The sequence below is a fragment of the Canis lupus genome, chromosome 4, assembly GCF_048164855.1.
Source record: "Canis lupus baileyi chromosome 4, mCanLup2.hap1, whole genome shotgun sequence".
Classification (NCBI taxonomy): Eukaryota; Metazoa; Chordata; class Mammalia; order Carnivora; family Canidae; genus Canis; species Canis lupus.
The window spans coordinates 40232871-40252602 of NC_132841.1; the positions used below are offsets into that span (position 1 = coordinate 40232871).

The window sequence follows — 19732 nt, forward strand, 5'->3', positions numbered from 1 at the left end:
TGCAGGCTCCTGGCATGGAGCCTCCTTCTCCCTCTGCCTGTGTCTCTGCCTCTCTCTCTCTCTATGTCTATCATGAATAATAAATAAAATCTTAAAAAAAAAAAAAAAGAAAGAAAGAAAGTCAGCCCTGGCATCACAGATGAGCCCTCAAGTCTCGGCTGTGTTACCCGCAGTTTGTGTGACTTTAGTCATGTCCTGTCCCTTCTTTCTGCCCAGCAGCCTCACCAGACAAAAGGGAATAAAAAATGGCTCCTACCCAACGTGGTGATCAACTGAGGGAATCCAAGAAAGCCCATTAGCCTAAATGGGGACTATCATGGGCACTCTTGTTATCACAACACAGTCCTGCGAAGGTCACCTGCAAGATATGCCCTGGAGGCTAAAGATATTAAAGGATCTGGAGCAAGGGAGTATTACTTAGCCCCGGGACTGCTGGAGAGGAAGGCAAGGTCCAGTGGCAGAACTGGCCGGGTCGTCCCATCACCACCCAGAGGAAGGAAGCCCCAGGCCCCAAGGCTACCTCTGCCCACACCCATGGATCCCTCACTTCTCTGCCTCAGGCTCCAAGTCCGCCAGTCCACCTCCAAGAGTCCAGGGGCTCTGCCCCAAGTCCTGTCCATCCAGCCAGCATGTGGTCACACTGGTATGTGTGACACACAGATGGCATGCTGCCAGCCACAGGCCCTTGTCGGCTCTAGGAAGGCGTTGGTTTGACCCAGTATCATATTCAACAAAAATAAAATTAGAAATGATTACTAACTGTTTTCACACAATTTATAAGATTTTCATCATTTCCTGAAAAACTGGGGAATCTGAGGAGCAACCAACCACAGAGCCTCATTGGAGCTGCCCCTTCCCAGGGGAGTGTTGCTTTCCCATGGGCTACAGCACAGCCTGCACCAAATCACCCACCAAAATGGCTTCAGGGTATGTGACCAACCAATCATTTCCTCTCACCATAGATCTATATATAAACATTTCTCCCAAGAAGACGTACGAATGGCCGACAGGTGCGTGAAAAGCTGTTCACCATCACTGATGGTCAGGGAAATGCAAATCAAAACCACAATGAGATAGCACCTCACACCTGCTAGGATGGCCACCATCAGACAGAAGTATTGTCCAGGATGTGGAGAAAGAGGAACGCTTGTATACTGTTGGTGGGAATGCAAAGTGATGCAGCTGCTCTGGACAAAAGTGTGGAGGCTCCTCAGAAAGTTAAAAATAGAAACTTCCTAGGATCCAGCAATCTCACAACTGGGTATTTACCCAAAAGAGCTGAAATCAGGGTCCTGAAGAGATGATCTGCACCCCCAAGCTCAAGGCAGCATTCATCACAATAGCCAAGATGGGGAGACAACCTAAATGCCCATGGACAAATGAACGGATCAAGAAAATGTGGTACAGACACACAGTGGAGTATTTTTCAGCCTTAAAAAAAGAAAACCCTGCCATGTGCAATGATATGGATTAACCTTGAGGGTGTTCTGCTAAGTGAAACAAGCCAGTCACAGGAGGACAGATATGACCTGATATGCCCTTACATGCGGTATCTGACACAAAAAATGAAACCTGTAAAATTAGGGAGTAGATAGTGGGTGCCGGGGCTGGGGAGAGGGGGAAATGGGGAGTTGCTCTTCCAGGAGTCTAAAGTTCCAGTCATACGAGATGAGTAAGTCCTAGAGATCTGCTGTACAACCTATAGTTAACAATACTGCACGCTTAAAAATTTGTTAAGAGGGCAGATCTCATCTTAAGTGTTCCACCATAATTTTTAAAAAACTGAAGTAGTGTGACCACAGAGTCATGGCGTGCGAGTTTCTCACAGTGAAAGAACTGTTCTGTATCTACACAGGGACAGGGGGTGGTTAAATGAGATGATGCCTTGAATTTCATAGAAGAGTACACCAAAAGTCAATTTTTTGTATGTTAATTTAAAAAAGAAAATAAATTACTAATAACTGTGTCTATTTTGTGGAGCCAGAGTGACTTTTATTTTTTTTATTTATTTATTTTTTTTATTTATGATAGTCACAGAGAGAGAGAGAGAGAGAGAGAGGCAGAGACACAGGCAGAGGGAGAAGCAGGCTCCATGCACCGGGAGCCCGATGTGGGATTCGATCCCGGGTCTCCAGGATCGTGCCCTGGGCCAAAGGCAGGCGCCAAACCGCTGCGCCACCCAGGGATCCCAGAGTGACTTTTAAATCCAATGACATGACCGGCACAGCACTCCACCCACAAGCTGAGGAACCATCAGGCATTACTAGCTAAGATTATCATTGCCTTCTTTCCTTCTCCAAAGAGATTCTAGTCCTGGACTGGAATGCAAGACAGAAAATCTAATGCCATGAAGGGGTTCCTGCCACCAACACCAGGACCCAGTGTTTCAAGGACCTGTGACTGTACTTTGGTTTCATAACAGCCAGGCCTCTCATCTCCAGCAGGGTTTCCACCTTTTTGGAGAAACAGAACATTGATTCCACTTCAGAGGGATCATGCTTCCTGTCCAGCTGTGCTGTCCCGTGGGTTACAGGAGCAAGGGGCTCCAGGGGAAGGATTACACTGGCAGGGGTACCAGTCCCCAGGGGCCCCTTGATGCACCAGCTGTGTGATTCATCATCTCTGAGGTCCATTTCCCTGAATGTAGAATAGGAACAATAAAGCCCACTCAGGGTGAGTAGATTTGTAAAGCACCTCCATATCCCCTCGCTCTCGGCAGTACAGGGAACCCTGAGTTTCTCCTGCCTCTCCCAGGGGCCAAGACTCTTAAAAACACATACTAGTGATAGAGGTGTTGTTTTTTTTCCTGTCCTATACTTTTCCTGCATATAATGTTAAAGCTGACAACAGACAAGCTAATTCCTACTTCCTTAAAGGATCAATTAGGGCTGTTTCCCATGCTTTATTCTGAGAAATGGTACAGAGCGCCCTGTGAACAACAGGGTGGCTTTGACGATAGTTTGGCAAAAGCTGGGCTGAACCAAGTGACTCCACTCCCTCTCATGCAGGACTTCTCAGAGCCTTTAGAAAGGTCATGAATCTCTAAGCAAGGGACACAGTATGCAGCACAGACTGGGAGATCCTGTGTCAAGTCAGTCAAATAGGGCAGGGCTTTGGGAACTGTACACCACATCCAAACCACCTGGGGAGCTTATTAATTTGGGGTGGATACTGAGATTCTGCAATCCCCAGAGGTTCACAGGTGATGCTGAAGCTGCTGGTCTGGGACCACACTCCAAAGAGCAAGGGCATTGATGTAAAGGTAGACCACTTATCGACCACTTGACTGGTGAGGGAGGAACAGTCCCAGAGTAGGGAGGTGGCTTGCTGAAGGTCACATGGGAGTGACAGGTGGGACCAGATTCCACTCCCAGCCTTCCCTCCAAGCTGCCCTAGAGCTCTCAGCTCTGCTTCCTATTGCTTCTCCCAATTTTGAAACATCTCCTATTACCACTGTGCACTGGAGTCGTGTGAGGGCCTTTAAAAGAACACTGATACCTGATCCCCCGCCCTCAGAGCCCCATCATTGGGTCTGGAGTGTAGCCTGACTTGCGGGACTTTTTAAAAACTCCTCCAGTGATCCCAACTCACAGCCAGTGTCAAGGGCCACTGATGTAGAGGTGGTGAGTAAGTCTCACCCCCAAATGCCCTCCTCAGACCCTGCCTGCCCCTCTAAAGCATGAAGAAAACCACCTAGCAACAACTCCAGAATAAAACATGAAAGGATCACCAGTTGGGAAATGGCACTTAACAAGGCCACAGCTGGCCACAGCACTGTCTCAAGATATTAGGTATCACAGTCAGGAACCCAAACTGCCTTGAGAGGAGAGATTTCCATCTCATCACATGTCCAGAGGTGCAGGTAAACATATGCTCTATGCCTGAAAGCCTCAGGGGCCAATGTGGGAAAACCTGGACCCTCCAGAGTACGATGCTCCAAGTTAGTGTGAGACTGTTAGTGGGCATCTTTTTCTTTTTAAGATTTTATTTATTTATTCATGAGAGACAGAGAGAGAGAGAGAGAGAGAGAGAGGCAGAGACACGGGCAGAGGGAGAAGCAGGCTCCCCCTGGGGAGCCTGATGAAGGACTCGATCTCAAGACCCAGGGATCACGCCTGAGCCAAAGGCAGATGCTCAACCACTGAGCCACCCAGGCGTTCTATTACTGGGTGTCTTTAAAGACAATTTCTGAATCAGATGTCAGGCCAAATGAGGCTGGTTAAAAAAAAAAAAAAAAAAAAAGTAAGAAAGAAAGAGCAAGCTGATGACTTTAAGCTTCTTAATGATCCCTGTAAGGAAAGAATTAGAGATGAGAAAGCCACTGAATCCAATTAGAGAAGATTTCCATTCTCTCTGAACTTGGTGAATGAAAGGGGAAAAGCTTTAGAGATAAGCCTACAGCTGACAAGTGGGGCTCTGAAGCCAGCTTCAACCCTAGCACCTTCTGCGGACCCACACTGCTCCTGAACTCTGCTGCACCTCAGTGGCTCACCTATAAAGGGGGACGACACCACTGTCTGCCTTGTAGGGGTGCTGTGGGGTTAAATGAGTTGGTATATGTGACATCATTGGAACATCATTGGAACAGGTGCTAGTAAGTCCTCAATAAACAAAATACAGACTTCATTTTCACATCATGTTTCCTCTGGTCTAATCTTCATTTCCCTTTTGCCCTCATTTTTAAGCCCATTTATGTTTTTAAAAAATTGTAAAATAGAGGCACCTTGGTGGCTCAGTCAGTTAAGCATCCAACTCTTGATTTCGGCTCAGCTCGTGATCTCAGGGTCGTGGGATGAGGCCTCACATCAGGCTCCATGCTCAGGATGGAGTCTGCTTAAGTTTCTCTCTTTGTCTAGAACCCTCCGCCCATGTACTCTTGCTCTTGCTTGCTCTCTCCCTCTCTCTCAGATAAATAAATAAATCTTTTAAAAAATTGTTGGAAAGTATGTGTTTCTGTCAGCTTCCCCAAGTTCCTTCTGGAATAAGGCAGGGTAGAACTACAGATACTCATGTTAACTAACTGCTGAGTGTTAACTTTGTGCTCAGAGCCCCCTGAGCTGGGGCTTAGCTTGGTGCAGCGAGTGAGGGGGGCCTCCCTCAGACAAAGCCACATGAGGAGCTGAGGAATTCATACTTGATCCTCAGAGCAAGGACCCTGTTTGAAGGTTGAAACCAGGACATGAGAAAATCAGGTTAACTGTGGAAAGCTCACTACGGAAAAAAGAAAAAAACAGGTCAACTTTGGAAAGCTCACTCAGGGTTCTCTCAAGAAGGCCTGGGGTCTCCTGGAGGAAGGCTGAGAAGCAATGGAGGCCGAACCAAGGCACTGCTGGAGGGCGGGGGGAGGGCTGGCATCATGGGCTTGTGACCTATGCAGTTATGTAGGATCCAAGCTCTGAGGGATCCATGCTTATTTTAATGCTCTGGTGTCACTGTCCTGAAATCCAACAAGGGGTTCTGCATTTCATTTTGCACTCAGCCCTACAGATTACATGGCGGGCCCTACCTTACAGAGATACCTCTCGCCTCTACATCTACCCTACCAGGTGAAGCAGTAAAGGTTATCACCTATCTTTAAAAAGAAGCTGAAGCTCTGAGAAGGTAAACTAATTGTCCCATGGCTTGGCTGGTCAGCAATAGGGCGGCAGCATACCCAGGGCTTAGGGCTTCAGCTCCGGGGCCTCCACTGTGGGAAAGCTGGTCATCTCTGCCCCCTCTGAAAGCAGTACCCAGGCTCCTGTGGAAACCACCCCCCACCCCCACCTCGAGCTGAATGGGAGGTAGGTGCTACTGACCCCTGCCAGCCGGAACTGGGTATGGTCAGAGCCAACACCCACGGATCTGGGTCACATGGCCAGTTCCACAACAGCAGCCGGCCAGTGATTAATGAAACAATTCAACAGGAGCAAAGCAAACACAAGTTATCTTTGCAGCCCCAGGATCCTGCCTCCTCCAACCCCCAGAAACAGTTTAGAGAGAGCAAATTCAAGGAAGGAAGGGAAAATTCTCCACCAATAGCTCAAAATCTGCCCAGTAAAGGAAGAGTTGGCGTACCAAAATCACACCATGCCTTTGACTTCCTTTGAACAGACCTGGAGAGACATTTCCAAGGGCGTGTCTGGCCCAGATGCTGTTCCAGGCACTGGAATTAGGATAGGGAAGAAAAGAGATAACAATCTTTGGCCTGGGGGCTCATGTTTTAAGGGGAGGGGGAAAGAGAATGAGCATGATAATTAAAGTGAATTACACAGTGTTAGGAAATACAGGTGCTTACATGAAATAACACAAATAATGAAAATAGTGGCCAAAATATATTGGGTGCTTACTGTGTCTAAAATGCTTTACACACATGGACTCGTTAAATCCTCTCAACAATGGGTACTGTTCTCGTGCCCATTTCACAGACAGGGGAACACACAGGAGGTAAGCTGCACAAGGTCCCATATGCACTGAGAAAAAAAGGAGTATCAATAAGAAAGGGCAAGAGGGCAAGAGATTGCTATCCCCTCCTCTCCCCGCCTCCTCCTGATTCTGGCTAGTTGTATGGCGAGCAAAACAGGCAGGAAACCTGGTTTATCTTCCAGGCCTCACACTGGAGAGTGTCCAATCGCAGTAGGCCCCTCTCCATTCCCCAACAGTTCTTAAGAGATCGGACCGGTGGTAGGACCCTCCAAGAGTTCCCTTTTCTCCCAGAGTTAGCTAACAGCCGCTGAGTTCAAATCTCAACTCCATCAGTTCACCCATATATGGCTCTGGGCAAAAAGCTTCTACTGGGCAGCCTTTCATTCCTTTGATTTAAAATGAAGATTAAAACTCCCTCTCACAGGTGACAAGGGAACAGACATCAAGTCTTCAGAGCCTGTACAGGGGTAGACACCCCACTCCTGGGACCTACGATGCCCTCCTTCCCTTCTCTGCAATGCTGAGAGGGCAGGGCCACACGTACCCAGCTCTGTACTGTGGGCCACGTGGCAGAGGGCCGAGCAGGGTAAACATCTGATGAATGAACACTGAAGAGGAAGAAGGTAGGTGGAATGGTGGAACCTTCCTTAGAAACTGAGCCCCGGGGTTAGCATCTTAAAAAGTCTGGGTTCTCAGTACAAATGGCTTGTCCTCCAAAGCACAAATACAAAGGTGTGATATCTATTCCCTCTATTCTGTGGTAAGCCCAAGCCCTCAAGAAAATGTATTAAAACAATACCTCATTAAGCAGGGGACCCCAGGCACCCGGGCACCCCAAACCTCCAACTCAACGGGCATCAGGTTGGAAGCTGTGCATGATCTGGGACTCTGGCCCACCCCTCAGTCTAGTTCCCATGAGGTCCAAGGCAAGACCCTCAGCCTGAAGCTTCAACTTCCTCCTAAGGGGTTAGGTGCAGAGTGAAAGGATGAAATGACCAAAAGCGGTAGTTTCCCCAACAAGGTCAAAAATCACTGAAACCTACTAAATCATAGGAGGGGGGTGGAGTCCAGGAATCTTAATTATCAGACTGGTAAGGGGAGGCATTGTGGAACCAGGAAACCATGTGCCAACCATAGCTCTTGTGGCCCGCTGTTAATTGTCAGTATAAGGACTGTCCCTTGTTCCATCGGAGGAACTTTCCTTCTCTGAAACCGCCCTGGATCTGCAAGCATTTGTCTGAGATCCTGGTGCCAGCCTCTGGGCTTCATGGAAGGGGCAGGAGGAAGTCGGTAGATGTCTGTCTGCCACATGGCATAGGTGCCCGGGAAAGGCTGGAGTACCACATCAACCAGCGCATGGAGGTCACTGCCAGGCTTTCTTCCTGGGAAGGCTGTCACTTTACCCTGACTTCACTCTTACCTGTAGAGAGGGAAGGGGCAGGTAAGGAGGAAGAGTTCCCCCGGGGAGGTAGGCATCAGAATCCCTATTTATGGGTGAAGAAATGGCCTTATGAAACTCCTCATCTCCTGACATCCTACGTCTGAACTCTAAACCCTACAAGACTCTGAATTAAATGCTTCTCATGCAACCAATCCTCATGGGTGAGGACCTTATTTTAGCTCCAACCTGCAGGTAGTGAATTTTAGAGATACTGGGAGGGTTCAGACGCTTGCCCAAATCACTCTGCAGCACAGCTACGGGGAAGTCTGAACCTAGAGGCTTCATCCCTAACTTCTAGAATATACGGAGCTGCTCAGTGGAGGGAGCAGAGCCAGGATTCTAATCCAGCTCTTCCCCACACTGAAGCCCTGCTATTTTCCTGGCCAGACCCCCACAGTGTCACTGCCTCAGGCAAGGGCATCCCCTGGGACCCCATTCCTCAGAGGAAAGTCTGGCGGGGACCCTTCCCAGGCAGGATCTCAGAAGGCCTAGCCTAGCACAACGTGCGTGGACCATGAGGCAGCTGGACCCCACAAAGGACCCATTGTAGAGACTGCAGGAAGCCAAGGCCAGGCCAGGCCAGGCCCTCTGGGGAGCCCTGCCCGTGGCTCCTGACCTCCTCCCCCTCCCATGGTGCCCCCATACTCAGAACAGGACCGGAGCTGGCAGAGGCCTCCTGTTCTGCCTAGGCTGGGGCGGCCTCAGTCTGTGGAAACCTAAAACCCTGCAGCTGCTGCCAGGCGGTATGGGGCAGCGGACCCCTGCGGATCCCGGGCGCTCCTCGGAGGTGCCCGGGGCGCACCTGTCAGTGGGGGGGGTCCGCGACAGGAGGCTCCGTAAGGGCAGGAGCGGGCGGCTCGTTCGCTCCCCGCTGGGCTGCGGGGGTAGTTAATCAGTTTCCCGGAATCGGGGCAGCCGCGGCGGGTTTGCGCGGCGTCCAGGCCGGCTGCGGAGGGGGCTCGGCGGAGGGAAGGGGCGCGGCGGCCGGGAGGCGGGTGGCTTCGCCTCCGGCTGCACGAGGGGGCCCCCCGAGGCTCCGGCCGGCTTTGTGTGCAGCGGGGGGCCCGCCCCGGTCGCCGAGCGCCTGCCGAGGCGTGCGCCGGGCCGGGGGCCGCTCCCGCGAGGTGCCCGGGCCCCCTGCGGCCGCGCCCGCCACACTCACCTCCTGAAGTCAAAGGGCATCGTGCCGCCGCCGCCGGGGTGGGCGCGCTGCAGACGGGGGGCCGCGGCGCCGCGTGCGTCCCAGCCCGCTGCCAACGCCTCCGCCCGCCGCCCCGCCCCCGCCGGCCGCCCCCGCCCCGCCCCCGCCCCGACTCCCGCCGCTCGCCTCCCGCCGCCGGGAAGTGACGCTCCGCGCAGCCCATTGGGCGCCGCCCCGCCCCGGCCGCCCCTTCCGCCGCCCGGTTAAAGGGGCCCGCGGGCCGGAGCGGGAGGGGCCGGCCTGCGGGGCCGGGGCGCGCGGGGCGCGGGGGTTGCGGGGCGCGCGGGGGCTCCTTGGAAGCCGCCCACGGTGTTTTCCTCCTCTTCTCCCCAAGCCTCGGCCTTGCAGAGCTCTTTTGCATCCGTGAAACAGTTACCTTGAGTTGTGAGGATTGAATGAATGAATAATCCAGATTTGGGTCGCGCACAGCGTCGAGCTCTAAACCTGCAGGAGGTCGGGCAGTCCTAGACTCATGAAGTGGATCTACCATTTATCTCCCTGCTGTGCCTCTCTGGGAAAGACACTTGGCAACTCTGAGCTTTCCACGTCTGCCCAAAGAGACTGATGACATTTGAAGGGCTTTTTTCTGGGGGTCGGATGAGAAAGCTGGGAGACTGGCTTAGTGCAGTGCCTGGCACCCGGTAAGGGCTCCGTCAGCCCAGGTGATTGCGATGGACCACCTGGCTGCCTCTGCTAACATTCTTCCACTTAGGGCTCATCTGAACGGTTTTCACTGAGAACTGGCTGTGAGCCAGGCCCCTACAGGGCATGCGGTTGTCTCACGCAGATTGCAACCTGCTGCTCTGTGACTTGGCCCCCCACACAGACCTCGCTGAGCCTCAGCTTCAACCTGCAAAATTCACAGATAATCAGCATCTCCCTCCAGGATGGGTGGATTAGAGGAGATGGTAGTTGAGGTAACACAGGACTGGTATAAAGGAAACTACTTCTGAACTTCCCCTGGGGTAGTCTGGCCCCGCCTCCGAGGTTTCTGTCACAGGGCTTGAAAAATCCCAGGGGAGGCAGGTGAGCGCTCAGGATCTAAAAGCAGGACCAGAGGGCAGTTTCCTCATCTATAAATAGAGGTAAATCACAGCACCTGTTCCTCTGGGAGGATTCAGAATGCACAGTGCCAGCTCTGGGTCTGGCGGGTGGGAGCAATGAACCAAAATCTTCCCCTGGAGCATACACAATGGCCTGACCAGCTGCCTCTCCCTCTCTCTGACCTCCAGCATTTCTTTCATTCATTCATTCATTCATTCATTCATTCATTCATTCATTCATTCATTCATTCAACAAGTGGCCTGGCAGTTTGGAGAGAAGGAAATTATCCTGAACTGGAAGTCTAGAAAGGCAAGAAGGTGTGAGGTCCTTGTGTGGCCCGCCACCAGGCTCAAACCACTCTTTGCTGGCCCTGTACAGGAAGGGAGTCACACAGAGGTAGCTTTTGATCACATGTCCCCCCTCCTCAAAATGTGGTCCACAGTCTCTCCGGTGGTAGTCCACAGGCCAGCTGCTTGGGCATCATGGAGCAAATTCTGGGTATGCATTTAGCATGATCTCCGGGAGATTTGTTGGCACATCTAAGTTTGAGAGAGGTGCTGCTGCAAAGGACCTTGTTCCTGGAAGCCGAGAGGGGTAGGGTTTGCTTGGGCTATTCTTTTTGCCTGGAGCACTTCCTTCTTTGTTCTCTCACCCTGCTACATGGGCAGTCCCCCAGTACCTATTCTCCCTTTCTTCATAACTGTAAACCATGTGAACAGCACCCAGACTTTGGAGCCATACCACGTGGGTTCAGGGTTCATGTTCCAGCTTCTCCACTTACTGACCCGTTCCCCCATTTGTAAGTGTATCTCAGTTTCCCCGCTTGTAAAATGGGGGCAATAGTAGTACCTTCCTCACAGGTCTATTGTGAAGACGAAATGAGTTGATATGTGTCAAGGACTTAGGACTGTGCCTGGCATAGAGTAATGCAAAATAGGGTTGACTGTCAGTATTATTTTTCCATGGTGATGGAGCTCCAATTTTTGGCTGGTCATATAGGTGCTCAGAATAAAAGTTGCATTTTTCAACTCCCTTGCGACTGACTAGGTGTGGCCATGTGACTAAGTTCTGGCCATTGAGATGTATGGGGGAAGCATCTTGTGGCAGCCAGAGGGATAGATGGTAAATATTACCCTCTCCTTTCTCCATATGGCTGCCCAGAATATGGATGCCACCATCCTGGACCACCTGGTGAAGGTCATACAGAGCAGAGCAACAAGATAGAAGGAACCTGGATCCCTGTCATTGAGGGGCACAGTATATGTCCTCAAACATCTTCCCAGACATCTAAGCGAGAGAGAAATAAGCATCCCTATTGTTTAAGCTACCTTTATTTTGGATTTTCAGGCATTTGCATCTGAACCTAATGCTTATACACCTGTTCAGACTGATGAAGTACTCAACAGCTCAAATGTTATATGCAGAATTGGCCAGGCTCGCCGTTATATGTTCACATGGCACCTTGGGAGAGTATGTCACAATTTGTGAGTATTGTTAATTGGCTAATATCTACCTTCCCATCCTGACTGGAAGCTCTCCAGGGAGGATAGATGGCTGTTTGCTCACTCTTATATTCCAGCATCCAACCAGAGCCTGCACATGGCAGAGGTACAATGACTATATGTCAAAGGCTGGATAGAGGCTTCCCAGGGAAGTAGGCCTTCCCACTGAATAGAGAGGATGGGGAGGGAGCACATCCACAAGGATCTCTGGGGGCTGTTGGGGGTCTTTAAGTAGACCAGGCTACCAGTCCCAGGTAATTCATCTCCCCAAAAGACTAAGATGGGACTAAGGAAATCAGATTATGTGGGAAAGCTCTGGATCTCTTTGACCTAAGGAGTGACTTAATTAAAATTGGGTTTTAGGATTACTAATCTTGTAGGACCCTATGGTAGTCAGCCACCAATGTTCTTCCTCTGAAGTTCCCATGCCCTTGTGCAATCCTCCCACAACAAACAGGACTGACTTGGGTAACCAACAGGACATTGCAGAAATGACAGTGTATAACTCCTGAGCCAAAGTCACAAAGGGCATTAAGGCTTCCATTTAGGCTCTCTTGAATCACTTATTCTGGAGGAAGCCAGCTTCTTTGTCACAAAGATACTCAAGCCCCACATAGAGGGGTCCGTGTGGCCAGGAGCTGAGGCTTTCCATTATTGGCCACGTGAGTGAGCCATGCTGGAAGGGAATCCTTAGTCCCAGTCAAATCTTCAAAGCTACATTTCTGACCTATAGCCTAACTACAGCTTCACAAAACACCCTGAGCCAGAACCACCCAGCCAAGCTGCCTCTGAATTCCTGGCCCTTAGAAACTATGTGAGATAATAAATGCTCATTTTAAGCTACGAAGTTGTGGGTCATTGGTTACTCCGTGGTAAAATTAATACAGGCTCTATCCCCACTTGGTTTTCTATAAGTACCTTCTTTTTTTTTTAAGATTTTATTTTATTTATTCATGAGAGACACACAGAGAGAGGCAGAGACATAGACAGAAGGAGAAGCAGGCTCCCCGCTCCCCAGAGCCCGATACAGGATTCGATCCCTGGATCCCAAGGATCATGACCTGAACCAAAGTCAGACACTCAATCACTGAACCACCCAGGTGCCACCTGTTTTTCTATCAATACCTTCTCCTTGCCTTCCTCCACCTCACCCCCAGCTGGCCAGTCAGACAGTAGTCTAGCTGAGTGACCTGGACACATTGCTTAACTAGTTGGGTGTCTGAGTATGAAATGAAGGATAATAATACCTTATGCTACCTTTAAGGGCAGGAAGCCTTTAAAATTTCCACACTAATCAATCCACCTTCTGGTATTCATACCCTAGTGTAATCTCTTTCCTTAGTACATAAATTGGACTTATTGACTCACTTCTAAGGAACAGAATATAGCAGGAGAAATGGCATGTTATTCCTAAGACTGTTTAGAAAGAGATGGTGACATCTGTCTTCTCCCTCTTGCTGTTGCTTGCATGGGTTGCCCTGGGCAAGCCAGCCATGCTGTGAGGCAGTCTTTAGAGAGGCCCGTGGGAGTTAGCCGGCTTGTGAGACGCCCGTGTGAATCTCCTGAGACCTGACAACGGCCTGTAAATGAGCTTGGAAATGGATCCTGCAGCCTCAGCTGAGCCTTGAGGTTATTGTGGCCCTGGTGGGCAGCTGGATCGGCCCAGCGGCATCTGTCTGACCTGTGTTTGGATCCTGGGAGATTAACAGGTGTTTGTTGCTTTAAGCTATGAAGTTTGAGGTGATTTGTTATACAGCGTAACAAATACGTGGTCCTAAAAGTATACTGTGAAAATGAAGTAACATGTGTCTAGCATGCAGCAGGTGCTAATTAAATGATTGCTAAATGAATCAATCAATAAACAAATGAGGACACCTGGGTGGCTCAGTGATTGAGCATCTGCCTTTGGCTCAGGTGTTGATCCTGGGATCCTGGGATTGAGTCCCATATCAGACTCCCTGTGGGGAGCCTGCTTTTCATTCTGCCTATGTCTCTGCCTCTGTACGTCTCTCATGAATAAATAAACAAAATCTTTTTTTTTTAAATCCATAAACAAATGAATGTTTGATAACATAGAATGTTCCCTGAATCCAAATGCTCATTTGCCTCCACCCCCCTCCTGCCCAACACATTACCAAAAGGTGTTTTAAGCAGGGGAATGGCCAGCTCAGATTTCCTTTTCTGTAATGGGAGACTGGTTTGTGTTCCATGGGTGGGGCTGGTTTGCTGTGGTCTGGATGGAGAGAGATTAAGAAATAATAATCTTTTGTCAGCTCAGAGAGGTCTTAAGGGTAACTTAGTCCTCTGAACAAACAACTCTTCTTTCTTGCTCTATTCAAATCTCCTCACCAACCAGAAGACATTCATTCATTATGACTTATTCACTGAACACCTCTTGATGATAGGACCTCTGGATGAACATGGCACATGCCTGCTTTCAAGAAGTCAGGGAGGAGGTGAACAACAGTGTGGTATCAATACAAAAAGCCAGGGTCAGGGTACTAACTCCTTGTGCAGATACAGCTTCATGTGGTAAGCACCATGGTATAGGCAGTACCAGAGGTCCCGGGAGGCCAGGGAGGGGTCCGTGATTGCTCCCATAGGGATGAAATGGTCTGAACTCTTTCAGCTGAAGGTGAAATAAATCATCTCAAATCAATGCACACTGTCTCAGGGGGAAGAAATCCAGGGGTAGATTTGGGTTTCAGGCACAGTTGGATCTAGGCACATTGCATCAGGAATCTGTCTCCATCCTAGTCTCATCTTTCTTCTTTTGACTTCATTTCAAGGTAGCCTTGCCCTTTGTGGTGGCAAAATGTCTGCCTGAAGCCCCAGGTTGACATTTTCCTGCTCAGCAACTTCAGCAGATGATGATGACCAGTTTCCTGATACCTCCAGCAAAGTCTCCTGGGTTGATCCACAAGCACCTGGCTTAGGTCTCAGCCCTGACCTGTGGCTCCTGGAGAATGGAGTGTGCTGAACACCAGCCTCTAGTGCCTGGAGTGGAATTAGACTCATCCTTCACACACCTATTCAGATGGGAGAAGGGTGGCTTCCTAAAGAAACCCTAGATGGGAAGGTTTCTGGGATAGATGGGAAGGATGCTAGGAGGCAAAATCACCAGGTATCTTATCTAGGGATCAGGGAATGTTAGCTGGACAGGTAACCATGTGTGCAGAGGGGGGATGTGTCTCCTGCCTCAGCACCAACCTCTGTATCCTACACAGGTGCACATTTGGTGGGAGGATACACGGGTGCAGTGTGTTCAGTGTTCCCATTTTGTATTAAGTGCCCAGGTGTTCCCCCACAGCTATGCAGGAAACTACTTGGTCACCAGCCCCTGGCAGATAACGTTATAGCATTTTCTTTCTTTTTTTTTCTTTAATTTTTTTAAAGATTTATTTATTTATTTATTTATAGAGACACAGAGAGAGAGAGAGAGGCAGAGACACAGGCAGAGGGAGAAGCAGGCTCCATGCAGGGAGCCCAATGTGGGACTCGATCAGGGGTCCCCAGGATCACGCTCTGGGCTGAAGGCTGCACTAAACCCTGAGCCACCCAGGGCTGCCCCATTATAGCATTTTCAATGCACATGAGGAAATCTCAATTCTTTGGATTCTCTTTTTCTGAGCCTCACCTTCTTCCTTTTTCATGAGTCGTCACTCTACCTCTGAATCCAGATAAATCTAGGCGGGTCTGATTTCTCATGCGAGGTGCAGTTCAGTCTTATGTCTTCCTTGAGATCCATTTGCCTGACCTCATTCTCCTTGGCACATTAACTGTTCACTGAGCTCCTGCTCCATGAGTCTCAAAACCCGATGTGCTTTGTAGTGTGCTAGCCTGTGTTTCAGGCTCCTCCATTCTCCTGTCTGTGTGACCCTGGGAAAGTTTCTGAACCACTCTGTGCCTCAATTTGCTCATTGGTAAACTGGGTTAGTAGTGCTCATATCATATTAAATGCCTTGATAGAGGGTCAGCACATAGTATAGGTCAGTAAAATTGCAATTTGCCCACACCCCTCCACTCTGAGAACCCTAGGGAGGGTGAATGCAAAGATAGTGGCATTTGGTCCAGCAGAAAGGAGGGCTTTGTGTTATACACATAGAGTGGACCTCTGGTCAGCCGAGGGTGTAACCTTTCATCCACACTTTTCAAGAGCTGTGAAGGTCACCTATCTGAGGTCTGAGGTCTCCCCCAGACAGTGCTAGCTTCTGCCTCCAGGAGTCACCTCCACAAGCCACGTGACTCAATGCCACCTGCTCACTTTCTTTATCTCTTTCTGACCCAGAGCTCACCTGGACCCTTTCCTTCATTGTCTATGGTGTGGCTTGAGGTGGGGTGGTGGGGTGGGGCCTGTACAGCCAACACTCAGCTGTGCCCCCACCCCTGAGGGCTTCTCCCTCCATTCCCGTTCCTCGGCTAGACCTGGAAAGGCCTTCATATGGCCTAAAGCATGCATTTGTGTCACAGCATATGGGTATCTCCATGTGTTGGCAGTGCTGACGTCTAACCCGGAGCAGGTAGGTCTGTTCTCCTAGCTGATGACTGTGCCATGCTTCCTCAAGGTGAGCTGGGGATTGGCAGAGTGTCAAACCAACTTTGAGGAGGAAATAGAATAGGGAGGTCTGGGTGTGGCTCCATGTCACTGAAGCAAGTCCCTTCAGCTCCCTGAACCTCAACCTCTTTCTGTGTAAATTGGGGATCTTTGAGGAGTAGAGGTCATTTGTTCATTCATTTGCAAGTCAATGATGCACCTATGAACAAGACAAGCATGCATGTGTTTAGCACCCCCTAAATAGTGATAAATATACCAAAGTCCAATAATAATATGTTCTTGGTGTCCCCAGCCAGGTCCACACATTTTCCAAGGAGCCTGCAAAGAGAGAAAGTCCAAATGAAAACCTGGTTCACCGTGACCCCCAGAGTTGCCTGACAAGAGATGAGGTCAAAGGTGGAAGAGAAAGCTCTGAGCTCAGAGAGCAGGATCCTACGCCTAGCTCAGCTGGTTCCTTTCTGCATCACCATGGGGTCCTCTCAGTCCCTACTGTAGCCTTAATTTCCTCCTCTGCAAAATGAACGTGGCACCCAGGTCACAGGATAGTTGACAAGGTCAAGTGTTTATCTTGTGGTTGTATCAGAGCCCCCAGTACTTTCAATCTGGTTCTAGCTGGATCTCAAGTCTCATCCCCTCTCTGGTCTCAAGGCCATATCGGTGAAGTGAGGAGATCTGTGGGAACAACCAGGGCGTCTCCTTGCTGTATGAGTTTATTCTTTTTTTCTTTTTTTTTTCATTTTCTTCTCCTTTCCAAAACAAGTACATTCTTAGCAGACCCTAGATGTGGCTTCCTACTGAGGTAAATTCAAGAAATCCTGACTGAGCCCCAGGAGGTGTCTGGGTATTAGGAGTATAGATGTCAGCTGGGCCCTCCTCTCCAGAAGAGTCAGCCCATCAAATGACCTCCTTATGCCCTGCCCACCCTCTCACGAGTCATATAGTCCTCAAGAACTCTAATCTGGCCTAAATCAGAGTTATTAAAGTAGAATTAGCTTTCGTGATTTCTTTTGTTTTCATAAACAAATTAAAAGAATAGTAATTACTTAATTTAAAAACTAACCTATGAAAAGACATTCAAACAGGATAAAGAGTCCACAGTGAAGAGTAAAGCCTCTTGTCCCCCCCACTCCCCAGCAGAGGTGACCACTGCTGAAAATTTTCTTTACTGGACTGGGTGGCTGGTGATGATCTCAGACTTTCCCTGGAAAGAAAATGGACGCAGACATCTCTCTGCTTTCCCAGCCAAATGCTCTGAGGCCAGGAAGGAGGAACAAGAGTGGGAACTTCCCGAGAAGTTGAGAGTCCACCAAAAGGCCAGAGGGACGGCAGTGTCCTCAGGGGGCCTGCTGGGAACCAAGGTCAGTCCTCTGGGTGGGCTCAGGGGGGATTTTGGGGTCAGAGTTTGGCTAAAAGAGACCTTCAACCCACTTCCAAGAGACCCACTAACCTTGTCAGAGAAGGTCTTCTACAAATATTTGTTGAGTGACTATGATAGGCCTCCAACTAGGATTAGAATTAGGGTGAATTAGGAAATAGAACTGGAAAGACCCCAAATCTTACTATGGAAGCAGGCAACAGGGAGAGAACATTGGCTGCAAATCTACTCTCTGACAAGGGCTTTTGTCAGGCTATTTTCAAATTAAGTTTTAAATACACAAATAGTGTAGAACTGCCTTTTCCGTGTAAAAATGAAAACTTGATGGATGAAGTGAAGCCCCCCTTTGCTCTCTAGCTCCAGTCTTGGTTTCCTTCTGCCTCTCCAGGGGTAACCTCTCTTTCAATTTGGTATGAATCCTTCCAACTTTCTTCTCTGCATTTTTCATACATACACGTTTTCTTTTCCTTTGAAGAATAATGGGATCATATGTATTATTCTGCCATTTAATCTTTGGATCAATAATATATCTGAGAGATTTTTTTTTTCAGGTGAATACAGATCAACACAGAGCTCAGAGTATTTCACATTAGCCCTACTACAGATGATCACATAGTGGCTCAGAGGATGTAAGTGACTCACCACAGCTGGTGAGTAGTGCAGCAGGATTCAGACGTGGACAGGTCTTTCCAAATTTGGACTCTACCTGCCCTTTACCTAATCTGCCTGTGGTTTATACCCTAAGTTTCCTTTGGTTTATGATGTCATCCATTTAAAGGAGACTGATCATAAGGCATGGGACAAATTGGCCACCTCTTTCCTGTTAAAATACCTCCATGGTTGCCCAGTACCCAGGGCCTGGGTATAAGTCCCCCGACCTGGTGAGAAAAGATCTTCTATATAGGGCTCCTTATAAATTCTCCAGCCTCGGGCAGCCTGGATGGCTCAGAGGTTTAGCACCGCCTTCAGCCCAGGGCGTGATCCTGGAGACCTGGGATTGAGTCCCACATCTGGCTCCCTGCATAGAGCCTGCTTCTCCCTCTTCCTGTGTCTCTGCCTCTCTCTGTGAGTCTCTCATGAATAAATAAATAAAATCTTAAAAAAAAAATTCTGCAGCCTCCCCTGCTCAATGCTCCATTCAGAATGCACCAGCATCTCCAAGCAATTAAGTTAATTCTGGCACTATCCACGTAGAGATAGCATCAGATCTCACAGCTTAAGGACTCGATTCTGCAAGACTGCCCCACTGCAGATGTCATTCCCAAGTCTGGGATTGTCATCTGTGCTTCTGAGTGACTGGCTGTAAGTGAGAGTTTCCTGAGACCTCCTTCTTGGGTTGAATTAATTTGCTAGATTGGCTCCCAGAACTCAGACATTTACTTATTTTTACCAGTTTATTATAAAGGATACTGATGAACAGCCAGATGAAATACATAGGGTGAGGTATGTAGGAAAGGGTGAGGAGCTGCCATTCTCCTGTGAGCACCGCCACATGTTAACCAACATGGAAGCTGTCCAAATGCTGTCCTTTTGGTTTTTTATGGAGGGTTCATTACATAAGTATGATTGGTCAAATCATTACCATTAGTGATTGAACCGAATTTCCAGCTCCTCTCCCCTTCCTGAAGGTGGTGGAGGGGGCTAAATTACAACCCTCTCATCAATCTTGTGTTGGTTGCCCTGGAACCAGCCCCATCCATCCTTAGGGGCTTTCCAAGTCATCTCAGTAACATAAACTCAGGAGTGATTGAAAGGGACTCGTTGTGAATAACAAAAGACAACTTTATCATGCTTATCGTTTAGGAAATCCTAAGGGTTTTATTTTATTACTTTTTTAAAAGACTATTTATTTTAGAAGCAGAGTATATGTGATCGGGGTAAAGGGGAGAGGCAGAGAGACAGACAGAATCTTAAGCAGGTTGCATGCTGAGCACAGAACCAATGTAGGTCTCAATCCTATGACCCAAGCTGAAATCAAGAGTCAGGTGCTTAACCTGCTGAGCCGCCCAGGTGCCACAGACTCCTAAGGGTTTTAGGAGTTCTGTGTCAGAAACAGGATGAAGACCAAATACCTATTTCTTATACCACAATATACTCCAGAAAAAAAATAACTAGCAAGTCCCCTCATGCCACACAGTTATTTCTTCTCCAAATCCTTGGCCATATAGTCCTCCCTGCCTGATAGACCAGCTCCTCACCCTAACCCTTCTTT

General features: G+C 49.0%; 1 protein-coding gene and 1 long non-coding RNA gene across 6 annotated transcripts in view; both read right to left on the reverse strand.

Annotated features, from left to right (window-relative positions):
* The window catches only part of ERGIC1 (endoplasmic reticulum-golgi intermediate compartment 1), a 105199-nt gene extending 96076 nt beyond the window's left edge, over positions 1-9123 (reverse strand). Inside the window, exon 1 of one of the 5 annotated variants that reach the window (XM_072824129.1) lies at positions 9006-9123. In XM_072824129.1, the coding sequence (XP_072680230.1) occupies positions 9006-9025 (20 nt within the window). In that variant the 5' untranslated portion in view covers positions 9026-9123. Of the gene's footprint in view, positions 1-6326; positions 6390-9005 lie in introns of those variants that run through there. The other 4 variants (XM_072824133.1, XM_072824132.1, XM_072824130.1 and 1 more) reach the window with 4 other exon arrangements.
* Positions 9124-12519: 3396 nt separating this feature from the next.
* Positions 12520-18905, reverse strand: LOC140632258 (uncharacterized). Its single transcript, XR_012029772.1, has 4 exons — positions 18163-18905; positions 17593-17648; positions 17206-17346; positions 12520-16463 (listed from the first exon to the last, which is right to left on the reverse strand). It is a non-coding gene; the product is annotated as an uncharacterized lncRNA (long non-coding RNA).
* Between the last annotated feature and the right edge of the window lie 827 nt (positions 18906-19732).